A 13,959-nucleotide genomic window follows, 5' to 3' on the forward strand; every position below is an offset into this window, starting at 1 on the left:
AAAAGGTATGACACAAAACAATTTTCATTAGTTTTTTGATAAATAGTATGTAGCCTGGCCCCATAATCAAGATACATGTTCACGTATTATGTTTCTTACACGCCCTTTGTTAATTTGTGCTTTACAATGCGTTGAAAATCAACCAAACCCTGGTTTCGGTGACATCTTCCTGCCCTAAAGGCATAAAATGATCAAGTTACTTCGCGCCTGAGTAGAAGCGAGGCAGCACGATACACTATCACGTTTTCATCGCTGGGCACCACTGACTCGGATGGAATGTTCCATTATTTTGCTGTGGGGGTGTTTGTATTGCTTCATGATGTTATGCAGATGCCATTGATCTGCTGCCCTGCGGCATGAGGAGGTGAAGAGGCATCAGGACTGCTGTGCTCAGCTCCTTGTCTATGTCCAGAACGGCACTGGGGGTAGGGGTACTGCTGCCCTTTGATGTCTGAGCCCACTGTCCCCCATCAACAATGGAGCCCTCTCGGGGCTGCTGGGAATCCCGCCATTCTTCTGGCAGTCTTTTGATATCTAGAGGCCTCCGTCCTCTGACCTCTGCACTTCAGCACAATGATCCTTTCCAAGCATGGCCGCTCACGTCAGAGTTCCTCAGCGCGGACAGAGGAGCAGGCGGTTCTTTCTCTGCTGTCAGCCAGCTGCGCATCTTCTTTCCCTCGTCCCAATACTGTAATAATAATTTTTCGCTTTAGCATTTATATACTATAAGTCTAAGGACATGCTGGAACTGTTATGAACTTTTACTTATCTACAGTCTTTTCTATTTATTTTTCTTTTAAGATGCCACAAGTTAAAATATGTGAATGTGTGCCAACTATTAAATCGCTTTGTTTTAGCTCCGTCTCATAAAATTCCCTCCACTTGAACGCAATGCGAAGGGAAAATTGAAGTACTTTGTTTTTTTGAAATCTCCCTCTTCGCCCTCCACTTTTTTCCCAGCTTGAATCTTTAGTAGCAAAAACAGTAAAAAAATATCTCAGGATGAGGGAAGAGCATGTCTTTCAGAGACAGGTGAACATAAATATCTGATTTAATGTAACACTCATGCTCAACATATCTCTAGCAAGACTGATTAAATACTCTATACAAAAGCGGTAACAAGTCATTCCTACCACCTCTTTTGTTTTGAGCTCCAGAGACGGGTTGCTGTTGAGCAAGGTGTAGAAACTAAATGAGACTCGACGCACACCGAGGCAGAGACGTTTTAAAGCATGGGCAAAGTGGGCTGAGGCCCCCCCAGCCGTTGAGGCCCCCCTGATAAAGCCAGCTGTGTTCTGCAGAGAGCCTTGCCCTTATGATCTTAAATAATTCTTAAACGGATTGTTTTAAATACAATTTTCATTTAATTCTTTTTTAATGTGGGTGATGTGTTCGATTCTATTACATAAATTTTGCACAGAAATGTGTTTGTCTCACTCACCATAAATAAAATAGTTTTGATTAGATTAAAACAGGACCTCATATATGAGAAATGGGAGGGTGTCACAGAGTATTTGCAGTAATATTAGTGAGCTGCTGCTGTGTTAAAATATTAAAAATATGTCACTATCCCTGAATATTCTATGTAAACGCATTTAGAATTTGGACACGTGTGCCTGTGCACTATCAGTGGCCTGGCCAAAGAGGGCATGAAAAAGCTTGAATTGGATCATAAATTCAAAGCAGTTTCGAACACGGGTCCCCAAAATAAGTTTGGACCAGGGCCCCCAACATCCTTAAGATGTCCCTGCACTCAGGGGTATATGTACATAGTAAAATTATGTTAGGTTGCATGTTCATGGTGTTAGCCAGCGAGATAATTTCTCTCCTTTCAGAACAGCAGAAATGCTTTGGTTGCCTCGATAAACCTGTGCCCGACAGACACCTGCTTGTTTTCTCGTTGTTGGAAAACGAGGCAGCATCTGTGAGGCCTGCACAAATAACATGACTACATTTGTCCTTCACTGGGAACCAAACACCCAATTGTAGCGCCTGACTCTCAGAGGGTAGCGTTGCAGAGCAGTCTGAGGCTTACTCAAGGGAGGTGGTGTGGGCTAGTAATCGCCATTTGCAGGTGCACAAAAATAACACACACACTACTCAATACTATGCACCAATTTACAAATATACATAAGCTGTTGGAATTACTTTGTGACATTGCATAACATCTCCACCCCTCCCGCAAAGGGGGGGGGTGGGGTCTAGTACCGCCACTCCCATGTATGCACATCAACTTGCCCCCAATGCAGATAGTTGAACATAACCTGGAGCGAGGGCCCTGCGCACTGGCACCATCCCAGTGGCGACCCACCCCATTATCTCAACAAGCATTAAAAATGGGTAAACCTGCCTTGGTGACACATGACCCTGACTGAGCATCTCCTACGGACCATAAAGTATGCACCTCTACATCTTAAGGGCTAGCAGTCTGGGGACTTCACCTAAGCGCAGCAGCAAGAATCCATGTTTACGCACACTTTAGAATTACAGTACTCATCTCCTTGGTTGATCATTTGAATGCATTGCAATTACAGCCCCTAAAGGCATCACAGATTAAATCACAGGATTGCGCATATACAGCCAGACACCCTAGCAGGACTGTCTGGCAACATAGCCCCACTTGGCTTATGACATCTCCTTACACATGTGACTTACAGTCCCTTCAAAAGAAGTACTCCTGGCAACTACACTTCTCCTGCAGTGCGCCTCTTCACTTTAAAAGGAATCACAGGTAAAAGCATGGGATTACGTAAATACAGCCAGACCCCCTAGCAGGAAGGTCCAGCAACATAACTCCATTTAGATTAACATCACCTTTCACAGGTACTTCACTTTACACATGTGACTTTCAGTCCACCTAAAAAGAAATAAACAATAGTAAATGCATTTCGGTGCAATTACACCACTTCACCTCCAGGGGATGCCCTTCTCCAGACATCCCCAACTCAGCCCTTCACTCCATGATGCACTTCATAGTACACCCTCAGCTGTAGAACATAAGTTCCAGCCTAGAAGGTGGAGAGGTGTGGCTCACTGGTTAGAGGCGGCAGACCCGTAAGCAGAGAATCGGCCAGGGACCAGGGTTCAATTCCCGACGCGGCAGGGTCGTGGACCAGGGTCAAAACGGACTCGATAATTCTCGCCTCGGTACCTACTCTAACCAGGAACACACTCGGCAACTCTGGGCATTAAGCTTGCCTCATCTCTACAACGGCCCCCCACAGATGCCGGGGATGCCTGGTTTCACCTTGGAGATACCCAGAAAGGGACCATCTCACAAGGATAGCCAGGACGGGTTCCCCAGCGGTCTACAGCGCCGGGACGCCCCGTTGCTGGGGCAGCTGTGCGCTTTACAAGTCTACAACATTTACAACATTTAAAGGCTGGCTGAGCCCTTGAGGGGTTATTCTTTCAGATGCCCCGTGAAGCTTATGGGTGGACTGTTCTTCTTTATGCTGGGGGAGGCTGCGGTGCTCCTGCAGCCCCCCTGCACCCCTTTTCACACATGAGGGTGACGCCCTCCTCTGGGGGCCACCAGGCTCCAAAACGGCAGATTTCTTCATGCTGAGGAGGGGGGGGGGGGGCTGGGGGAGACAGCACTTCTCCAGCAGCTAGCCCAGCACCTTTTCACAAGTGAGGGTGACCCTCTCCTCTGGGGGCCACAGAGCACCAAAACGGCAGATTTCCAAATGCCTTGCGAGGCATTATGGGGTGCTTCATGCTCCTATTTACCAGCCCCAGCCACTGGGAACACTCTCCTCCGCCCTCGGGGTCTCTGATTCAGCAGGGTGCTGTCTTCACTGGCTCGCTGCGCCAGCCTTTCGACTGGCTCTCCTCCATGGCCTCTCTTCTCCCTGCGCAGAGGCCACTGCTCCTGCGCACCGGACCTGGGCTCTTCTTCTGGTGCTGTTAGGGTCCTGGGGGCAGTCAAGGGGTCTCTCCTTCCAACTGCCCATTGTACCAGGCTCCAGCACCTTCAGCCTCAGCAGACCACACCCCAGAGAGAGCTTCTCTTCCTGTGCAAGCACTTTTTAAAAGTTGAGTAGGGGGCTGGCAGGAAGTCTCTGTTGGTCCTATCAAACAGCGACACATCACGTCCCTGCCCCTGCTCCCTCCTTCTTGTCCAGCCACTGGGTTTGTTCAAACATGGCGTCGTCCAGTGTCTCTGGCCACATGCTCCCCTTCCCCCAGTGCTGCCTTCACCTGGGTTCAGCTTGGTGCCTGGCACCCACGGCTCCACCTATCTCCCTTCCTTGGAGGGAAGATCTTGGCTCAGGGAAGAAAGGGCATTAATTTAACCTGCCAGGGCCAGACCCCAGCCAGAGACTCAGAGAAATATGACATTTCTGGACGACCCAAGAGCAGTACAAATATGACTTTGGACTCTGTAGAATACTTCTTTTCACCTCCAATACAAAGGACTTTAGTGCATGTCTGGAAACTGTAGGCCTGGTGGAAGTTAATCTAGCCATGGGCCCCAGATTCCCTTAGGGGAATAATGAAGTGAAAACACAGTAAAACACACTGACTTTCCCTGGCATGTTTCTTTCCAGCGTATAAAGCCTATTCCATGTCACCACCCAATACTGCATAAGTCCTGCCACACCATTCACTTTGTAGCTGCTCCTGGACTGCGCACGCTAGGAATCTCCCCTGCGCAGCCCGTACTCGTGTGCAGATGCATGTACACATGTGTCTGCATGTAACCAGCCCGGTGTCCCTTACTCCAGCTGCTGCACAGTGGCCTGGTCAAGCCAGGGGAACACCAGTAAAATCCCCATGTAGTCTCTTACATCCTGAGTTCACTGTGGGTAAGTCCCAACTTATGAGGCTCCCCCACAGTAAAAGCTCAACAATTAGGTGCTCAAAAAGCGAAAAATCCGGACGGCCCATAGTGTCAGAACCACCTTCTAACACTCGTTAACAGAGGTTAGTTATTGGAAATCCTCAACTCATCTTTAGCTTCTGAATTGGCCTATACTACATTTAAAAATGCAGAGTCCACCCCGCAGCTGAAAACCCCATGGTGTCATAGTTGACGGTGAAGACTTGTTGATCTTAGATTAGAGGTAGATGGTGCTGGTGTTGGAGGCCTCATTTTACTATGTCTTTGCAACATTCAACATTGTCGCTCAACTGCTTTCCTTAAAAGGGTCATTTTTAGGTCTCGCCTGAGCCAGCGCATGCGTTGTGTGGCAAGACTTTTAGTAATTGGGCATTGAAAAATCTGACCACATGCTTTTTGTGTAGCGTAGAGCGTGCGGTCACAAGCACAGTTCCGTGCAGAGGCGCCATCTGGCTTTCCTCTGTCTTCCTAATTAAGTGCATCACTCGAGGGCACCCTTACTGCGCGCGCACATCAGCATTAGTTAATCACTCCTTTACGGCTTTTATTTTGCGTGTGCTTTACAGCGCGCGCAAATAGCAAATTAGCATTATTCACTCCTGCACGGCTTTTATTTTGCGTGTGCTTTACAATATTATTATTAGCTATCTATTGTGACACAATTTATGTTACATGGATGTTTTTGAAAACGATAACATTTGTTATTTCCTCGTGCACTGTTTTTTTTTCTCAGAAACAAGCAGCTGATACAGGACAAGGCGACATAAGCAGAGGCATTTAGCAATGTATTAATGTATTAATTTTTTATTGCATCTTCTCTCCTTTTTCCCCCCTTCATGCTCTCTCTCTCTCTCTCTCTCTCTCTCTCTCTCTCTCTCTCTCTCTCTCTCTCTCTCTCTCTCTCTCTCTCTCTCTCTCTCTCTCTCTCTCTCTCTCTCTCTCTCTCTCTCTCTCTCTCTCTCTCTCTCTCTCTCTCTCTCTCTCTCTCTCTCTTTTTTTTCTCTCTCTCTCTCTCTCTCTCTCTCTCTCTCTCTCTCTCTCTCTCTCTCTCTCTCTCTCTCTCTCTCTCTCTTTTCTCTCTCTCTCTCTCTCTCTCTCTCTCTCTCTCTCTCTCTCTCTCTCTCTCTCTCTCTCTTCCCCCCCCCCCCTACATTTACTCTATCACCTTATGTTTCACTCCCCCTTCATCACTATGCACTGCCACAGCATCACTCGGGCCACCCCAGCATCACTCGGCGCCACCCCAGCATGTTATGTTATGTTAGATATTTTTATAACGTGCAATAGTTACTCCGAAGAGTGTCCCAGCGCGAAGCCAAGTGAGGAGAAACAGAGTAGAAAACTATGGAAACAAATGGGTTTTAAGGAGACGCTTAAAACAGAGTGGGTCCTGAGTATTATGCAGGAAAAATGGGAGAGCATTCCAAGCCACGGTGGCTTTGACCGCAAGCGAGCTGCCACATATCCTGGACCGGGAGAAGCGCGGAACCCTGGCCAACAAAAGAGCTGAGGAGCGTAGTGCTCTAGTCGGAGCGTAAAAGGCAAACCGCCTCTGCAAATAGATGGGACCCAAATTGTGGAGGGCTCTGTGGGCAATGACCAATGCTTTAAACTTAACCCTCTCAACCATGGGAAGCCAGTGCAGGGCATGAAGATGAGCGCGAACACTACTACTTCTAGCGATACCAAGAAGCAGCCTTGCGGCCGCATTCTGGTTCACTTGTAGTTTGTTCATGGAATAGCCGGGTAAGCCAACATATAGGGCATTGGCATAGAACAACCGTTTCCTTGGCAGATCTAGGGAGAAGAGGGAGAAAACTCCTAAGAACCTTAAGAAGGCCAAAGCAGCCGCCCGAGATCTTCTTCACCTGGACAGAAAATGAAAGATTATCCTCAAACCAGACTCCTAGGTTTTTAGCGGAGCTCCCATTAGAAGAAGGAGGGGGGAAATCCGGGGGCCAGATCTTACATCTGAAGTCCAAGGGGAAGTTACCATAAAGAAGGATCTCCGATTTGTCTTCATTGCACTTGAGTTGAGCTCTAGCAAGCCAACCAAATACCGAAGACAAACACTTCTGCACAGGCAAGACGGAATCATCCCCCTTGCCCCAGGTGAAAAGAAGCTGGGTGTCATCGGCATAGGCTATCACCTTAGCCCCCAACTTCTCGGCCATAAAAACCAGAGGAGTAACATAGATGTTAAAGAGGAGGGGGCTAAGGGACGAGCCCTGGGGGACACCTGTGGAGACCTCCTGCAGGGAAGAGGCTTCCGGCGGCAACCAAACCTGTTGGGTACGACTCTCCAGAAAAGACCTCAGCCAGGCCAGAGCCAAGCCAGAGACCCCAATCTCAGAGAGGCGGGAGAGCAGTCTGGCATGCGGCACCGTGTCAAATGCTGCTGACAAATCAAGCATCACCAAAACTGCTCTGCCACCTACATCTAAGCCGTCCCGAATTGCTTCCGAGATCTCAACTAGCGCTGACTCCGTGCTATAAGATGCCCGAAACCCAGACTGAGCTGGGTGCAAAGCCTCAGATCTTTCCACAAATTCGGAGAGTTGTCTGGTCACTGCCTTCTCACAGACCTTAGCTAGGCTGGGGAGAAGGGAGATTGGGCGGTAGTTGCCAGGCAGCGCAGGGTCAAGGGACGGTTTCTTCAGTAAAGGAAGAATTTTGGCCTGTTTCCATTCCGGCGGAACCCAAGCCTCCCCAAGGGAGAGGTTAATAATGGCATTGACCTCAGGATTGATGGTCTCCGCAACTGCTGCCAGCAGTCTGGCTGGGCAGAAATCCGAGGGCGAACCGGACTTGAGACCCTTAAGTATTTTCAGAGAACTAGAGAGATCAACAGGAGAGAAGACCGACAGGGCGTGATTCAAAGCACCCTGGAGAGGCGCAGTCCGTCCATCTTCCACCAGGGAAGCCGCACACACGGGCAGGGACTGCTGTATCAAACGGATTTTATCCGAGAAGAAACAGGAGAGGGTGTTGCACCAGCCATCCGTGGCCGGGCCCGAACAGTTGAGAGCGGCAGGAGATGTAAAACTCTGCACTATGTGGAAAATCTCCCTCGAATTATTACAGGCCTGCTCAATACGCTCGGTGAAATATTGCTTTTTTGCCTGGAAGATGGCAGAGTAATAGATCTTTTGACTAACCCTCAAAGCGGCCTTAGCCAAAGGACAGTAATCCCGGCGACGCCAAATCCGTTCCAGCTTTTTGCAATCCTGTTTAAGCGCGCGCAGCTCAGCCGAAAACCAGGGCTTTGATGGCGAAACTCTCGAGGACCGAGAGGAGGTGGGAGTAGCCAGCAAGGTCATAGACTTGTCTAACCAGTTAGTAAAGCCAGCGAGGCTCCCCTCAAGATCACAGGTAAGCATCACTCAGCGCCACCACAGCATCACTCAGCGCCACCACAGCATCACTCAGCGCCACCACAGCATCACTCAGCGCCACCACAGCATCACTCAGCGCCACCACAGCATCACTCAGCGCCACCACAGCATCACTCAGCGCCACCACAGCATCACTCAGCGCCACCACAGCATCACTCAGCGCCACCACAGCATCACTCAGCGCCACCACAGCATCACTCAGCGCCACCACAGCATCACTCAGCGTCACCACAGCATCACTCAGCGCCACCACAGCATCACTCAGCGCCACCACAGCATCACTCAGCGCCACCACAGCATCACTCAGCGCCACCACAGCATCACTCAGCGCCACCACAGCATCACTCAGCGCCACCACAGCATCACTCAGCACCACCACAACATCACTCAGCACCACCACAACATCACTCCGTACCACCACAACATCACTCAACACCACATCAGTATCACTCAGCATCGCCTTTGCAATAGTACACCACCACATCATCATCACTCAGCAAGACCTGAGTATCATTCAGCATCACCTCAGCATTGTCTCAGCACCAGTCACCACCACCACTACCACCTCAACATCACTCAACACCACCTCAGCCTGCTCTCAGAATCTGCCATCTGTTGATTCTCCCCTAGCGTCTGCCCGCTGCTAGTGTTCTAATACAGGTACTAGTTCACAACCTTCAACCTTCAATTGTTTATGCCCCCTCAAAAAAAAAACTTTAACAAACAACCATTGGAATAGGCAAAAACAAGTTGCCAGCATTGCAAGAACAAAAGAAAAATGAGGAATTTTTTTATTGTACATACATTTTTTAATATGGTCGTTCTGTTGAACATAATGCCTCCTTGGTTATATATAAGGTAACAAAAATGCTTCTGACACTTTTTTATTACAACTTTTCAGCATGCTGCACAGCAGCCACACTTCTCTACAGCACAGTTTAAACACATTGGCAAAGTCAATAGCTCTCCCTAAACACTTATAAGACTCCAAAGGCGAGACCTATTGGCTATAACAGTGCTTGTTGTATAAGTTTGGAGTCTTGTAAATGAGCACATCAAATTTAGCATTATATGCTTAATGACTAAGAACAAGTTAATTCAAATAGAGAGAGCAGGCTGGAATATACAAACCATACCAACTCTTACACAGTTCTGCTCCCACAGTCTCTCATTCATAACTTCTTTCCATCTTTCACACATGACGATGGGGGTTGTTAAGTTAGGACTGTAACATTTGAATTTCACATCTTTTTAGGTTTTCAGTTGTAGCCAGTATTGGCACCCAGAACAACCCTGTCATCCTTAACTTCCCTTTAGCTGCATATTTAGTGAATTTACATACACAGTTCACTGTTGATATCACCCATATTGATTACAAAGCCATGTGTTCAGCTGTCTTTGGGTTTTAAGACCTCAGATGTTCTTCTGAGCTCCTCTTGCCCCATTTGATATTTAGTACAAATTAGTGAAGCCTATTAACGTTTGGTTGGAATAGCAGAGGTGCCAGATGGGTGCTTGTTTATTAGAATGATATTTGCTGTCACAAGCAAGGTGTTATCACACATGTGGTTGGAGGATTGTTTCTGATAAAGACCATGCATTTTCACTGTACTTCACCACTATACCTTCAACGTAAACTGAACGCCTACTGCCAAACTAGATCTCTGCATTATAGGTTTGCCCCACTCCTGCCCATCAATTCCTTCAAAAAGTCTTGCAATGGTTGATGCTCTTTCTCAACCTGGATAAGCGACAACAGAACTCTGTTGCTTCAAGAAGAAGTGAAAACCATCTTCATTTTCGGAGAGCTAAGAAAGCTGGCTGTTTCCTTTTGCATGATTCTGTTTAACCGATCACTGCTAAAACACACAGAATGGTGGGTACTTGCCTGCACATCTGCGGCTTTGCGTACACTTTTCTGCGGCACCCCATGCTTGATAGAATCTACATGTTTGTTGCACCACAATGGGGACAAATCTCCCAACCTCACACACCTCACTCAGCACCTTTCGATTAGGGGTAATTTCAAGACAGCCCGCCAAGCAAGCTCTCCCCAATGGCACCCAGTAAGAATCGAGGCGATTTTCAGCCGTGTCCTGCACATGAGGTACTATATAAATTCTGCAGCACAATTAAACATTCTTGAGATATAATGAGCAACTGGGAGATGAAGGTCGTGAACAGAAACTCCTACAGTGTTAATGACCTGATGCATGTATCTAGACTGTTCTTACAAGCCCTTTTGAAAGGGCATGGCGGTGCCAGAGCAATTCATTGTTGCACAATATTGGCACCCATGTGCAAAAATGGCACCATGTGTATATCTTTGAGCATATGGAATGGTGATCTTGACTCGCTTTTTTTCAATGTTGGCTTTAAATGTTTAGCTCCAACTAAATGTTATATGTAGTTCTCAGTAATTTTTTTGTCACGTTTGTACTTCCAGAGATCCGCCTTCAGGAAATGGCACCGATTAAATTCATCCTAAATGTAACTACCTTCTCCTTGGGGTTAGCAGTGGGATTCATTTTTTGCCACTTGATGTTTACCGTTGTGCTTGAGGAGAAGCCGAGCAATCCAGCTAAAGTTCTGCATAATGACCCTCATGGAAGACATTCCGAAGATACCGGAAGTGAGCAGCTCGTGGGGCAGATGAACTTCAATGCAGATGTCGAACAACATAAAGGTATTTTACTTAAGTCTGACTGGAATGAGCAGTTTAAAAAATAACGTCCGCAATAGAATTTTTGTGCACGTGACCGGATATGTTCATTTTTTTAGGTCTCGCCCAGCGTTGAAGCGCGCATTCGCTACTCGCTCTGCGAGGCATATTGTAGTGGGGTGAGTTTTTCAAGTGGAGTTGAAGCCCCGTCCCTTGTTTCCATTGGCTTGCATTATCGTCCATGCCTAACGCTGGCTTTCGATTGTAAATGAGGCTTTGTTACCTCCCTGTCTCCTTTTGGCCCCGCCCATCCGGACTGGATCTTTTACTTGCGGTGTTACACTGTCTCCTTTAACTAGTCAGTAAGCACTACATTTTTTTTCATTCGACATCGCGCTTTCACTTTAAGTGTGAGACATGGCGCAGTGGCGAGTCATCACTTCCTGCTGCCAGAGCTGCTAGTTTTAATTGAAATTAACACAGTGGCGGCCGCCGCCCACAGCCTCCTACTATCGCGCTTTTATTGCAGTGCATTCCTTTTGTTGTGTATTCGGCACGCAAACAGTTTTTTTTTATAACTGAAATTGACACAGTGGCGGCCGCTGCCCACAGCCTCCTCCCGCCACGCTTTAATTGAAGTGCATCTCTTTTGTTTTGTTCTCAGCACGCAAACAGTATTTTTTTTTAATTGAAATAGATAACACAGGCGCCATTGTTGTCATTTTCAATTAAAAACAATGTTTGCGTGCCGAGTACACAACAAAAGAAATACGCGAGTGCGCCATATTAAAGCTAAAGCCCCCTCTTTCCTTCAGCTGCATGCTGATTAACACACGCACAGTGGGTAGACAGCTGCTTTTTGTGCCCCATTTCCCATGACCATACTAACTTCAGAGGTAGGCTTGGGTGCGGGGCCACTCCACCTCACCAGTTTGTATGCATGGCGCCCTGCAGAGGCCAAGAGGGGGCACGAGGACAAGATATAAAACACTGAAATAGGGTTGTGCTGTTGACAGACAAAAGCACGGCGCTCTCAATATATTTCGTGCCAAAGGGAGGGGCTGTTGGACAGACTCCTCACAAATGAGAACAAAATGTATTAGGAGTCAGAGACCAGGAGGCTAGCTATCAATTGAGCCATAAAACGCGTGCTCTGGAAAGAACTGCAGGCCCCCCCCCAGCTCTGATGGCGTTTACTTACACTCCAGATGTGCAGTGTTTGGCCACAGGCCTACCCGCCACTCGGCCCTTGTCAGCGCAGGGTGGCGGTGGTAATTGCTAGTTACGCTGCAGTAGGTTACTGGCCACTGCAGGGCGAGTGAGAAGGCACAGAGGGTCACACAGACAAAGCACTGGCTGACAAAATATACCTCCAGCTGGGGATGCCTGCCAATTAATAAAGGGAGTCGAGCCGGCGTTCTGGATTGGCTCTAAGAGCAAGAGCCGAGTCATCAAAATATGTGGCATGTAATTCATGCAACAAAATTCATGTTAAAAATATGATGCACTGTTATAAAAAAAAAAGACTGTGTCTTTAACACAGAGAACCAATTTCTTTTAGAACATTTGATTATATCACTGCACTTTATAGAAGTGGTAGTCTATAACAAGCATTTGTAATGCAATAGGTCTCGCATTTGCGAGACTTTGAGCTACTGGCATTGTAAATGACAAACCTTTTATCTATGTGTTGGTTTTGAAAACAGATAAATAAAAGGCATTGTGATTTACAATGCCAGTAGCTTAAAATTTTGCAAATGCGAGACCTATTGCATTGCAAATGCTTGTGATTAACCTGCGTGTTTGTTCGCTGAGTTGCAAGGTAAGAATTTTAGATTGCCTTGCCCTGCCATCAACACTCCACCACCTGCAAAAAGGAAGCAAATTCTTTTTTGCTGACTATGTTTTTACCCTAAGACAATTTATCTTTGCCTATGGAAATGTAACCATATTAACTTCTCTATGACGATTGACCATCTTATTACCGACTATAATTGAGATCAAGCTTTTTACTCTATGTACCTTTATATATGTTTGTCATGCACACATGTATCATTTGTCTACCTGTTCAATTGATACCCTACTCGTCATGTAAAGCGCTCTGATCTACTGTTCGCGCTATACAAATCATCTTTTCAGCCTAACATGGAGAAGACGTTTTGCTTGTCTCTCAAATAGAAACTAATCAGTTTTCTTAGTAGTATGTAGCTTGATTTGACCATATTATTGTTATTACATTTTGGCCTTTAGTGGCACTCCTACATCACTATGTTGCAGTGGTGTTCAAGATACAGACGCAACTAGCTGCTTCACAATATCCTTCTGTCACTACTTCCTTCCCTCCAACCAAAGAAGAAAAAAGAACAGATGATGGACAGAATGCTGAACTAATCAAACATTCACCCCCTGTCACAGATCTGTGTTTAATCCCTCGTTTTTTTGCTCACCATGGTTTAAGACTGATTTGTATATGGCTGGGTCTAAACTGGGGTGGCATGGTGAGCAAAAGAACAATGGATTTAACCCAGATCTCTTGAGGGGGGGTGAGTGAAAAGTTTCAGCACTCCGTACATCATCTGGTGTTTGCTCTTACAAAAGAAGGCATGCCCTGCCTCCCGTTTGCCTGGCTCCCTCTATAATGGAAGGAAACTCACAATCGTGTCTCTTTACTGCCCCTGGTCTCCTTTAAGTGTGTGTAGATTTCGCATCCACTCTGCCCCCCCATAGCTTCTGTTATATTTCCATCTTCCGCTATTGGGAATTCTCAATAGCACCTAGCTCCTGCTTCTCCTTCTGCCATTGGTCTTACATTGCTTTTCCCTCACTGTTTCCCAGGTCCAGTTCCCTGGCGATCACGTCCTCATACTCGACCAGTGACGCGGGTCATCAGTTGGGAGGCGGGAACTGGCAGACAGTAGTTGGAGGCTACTTCCTAATCATTCAGTCAAGGTTTTGTAGAGCGTGACTACTTACCCGTAAGGGTCTCAAGGCGTGGGTGGTAGGTGTCTGCTGTTCAGTCGAAGATCCATGACTTGAGGTCCTTCCTGAATTAAGGC

At 47.1% G+C, this 13,959-nt stretch overlaps 1 protein-coding gene across 1 annotated transcript in view; it reads left to right on the forward strand.

Annotated features, from left to right (window-relative positions):
• The window catches only part of C1GALT1 (core 1 synthase, glycoprotein-N-acetylgalactosamine 3-beta-galactosyltransferase 1), a 145,762-nt gene that overhangs the window by 69,513 nt on the left and 62,290 nt on the right, over window positions 1-13,959 (forward strand). The window contains exon 3 of the mRNA XM_085630876.1: window positions 10,688-10,927. Within this exon, the coding sequence (XP_085487002.1) occupies window positions 10,705-10,927 (223 nt within the window). The 5' untranslated portion in view covers window positions 10,688-10,704. The remainder of the gene's footprint in view (window positions 1-10,687; window positions 10,928-13,959) is intronic.

This window comes from Triturus cristatus, chromosome 10 (genome assembly GCF_964204655.1).
Source record: "Triturus cristatus chromosome 10, aTriCri1.1, whole genome shotgun sequence".
Classification (NCBI taxonomy): Eukaryota; Metazoa; Chordata; class Amphibia; order Caudata; family Salamandridae; genus Triturus; species Triturus cristatus.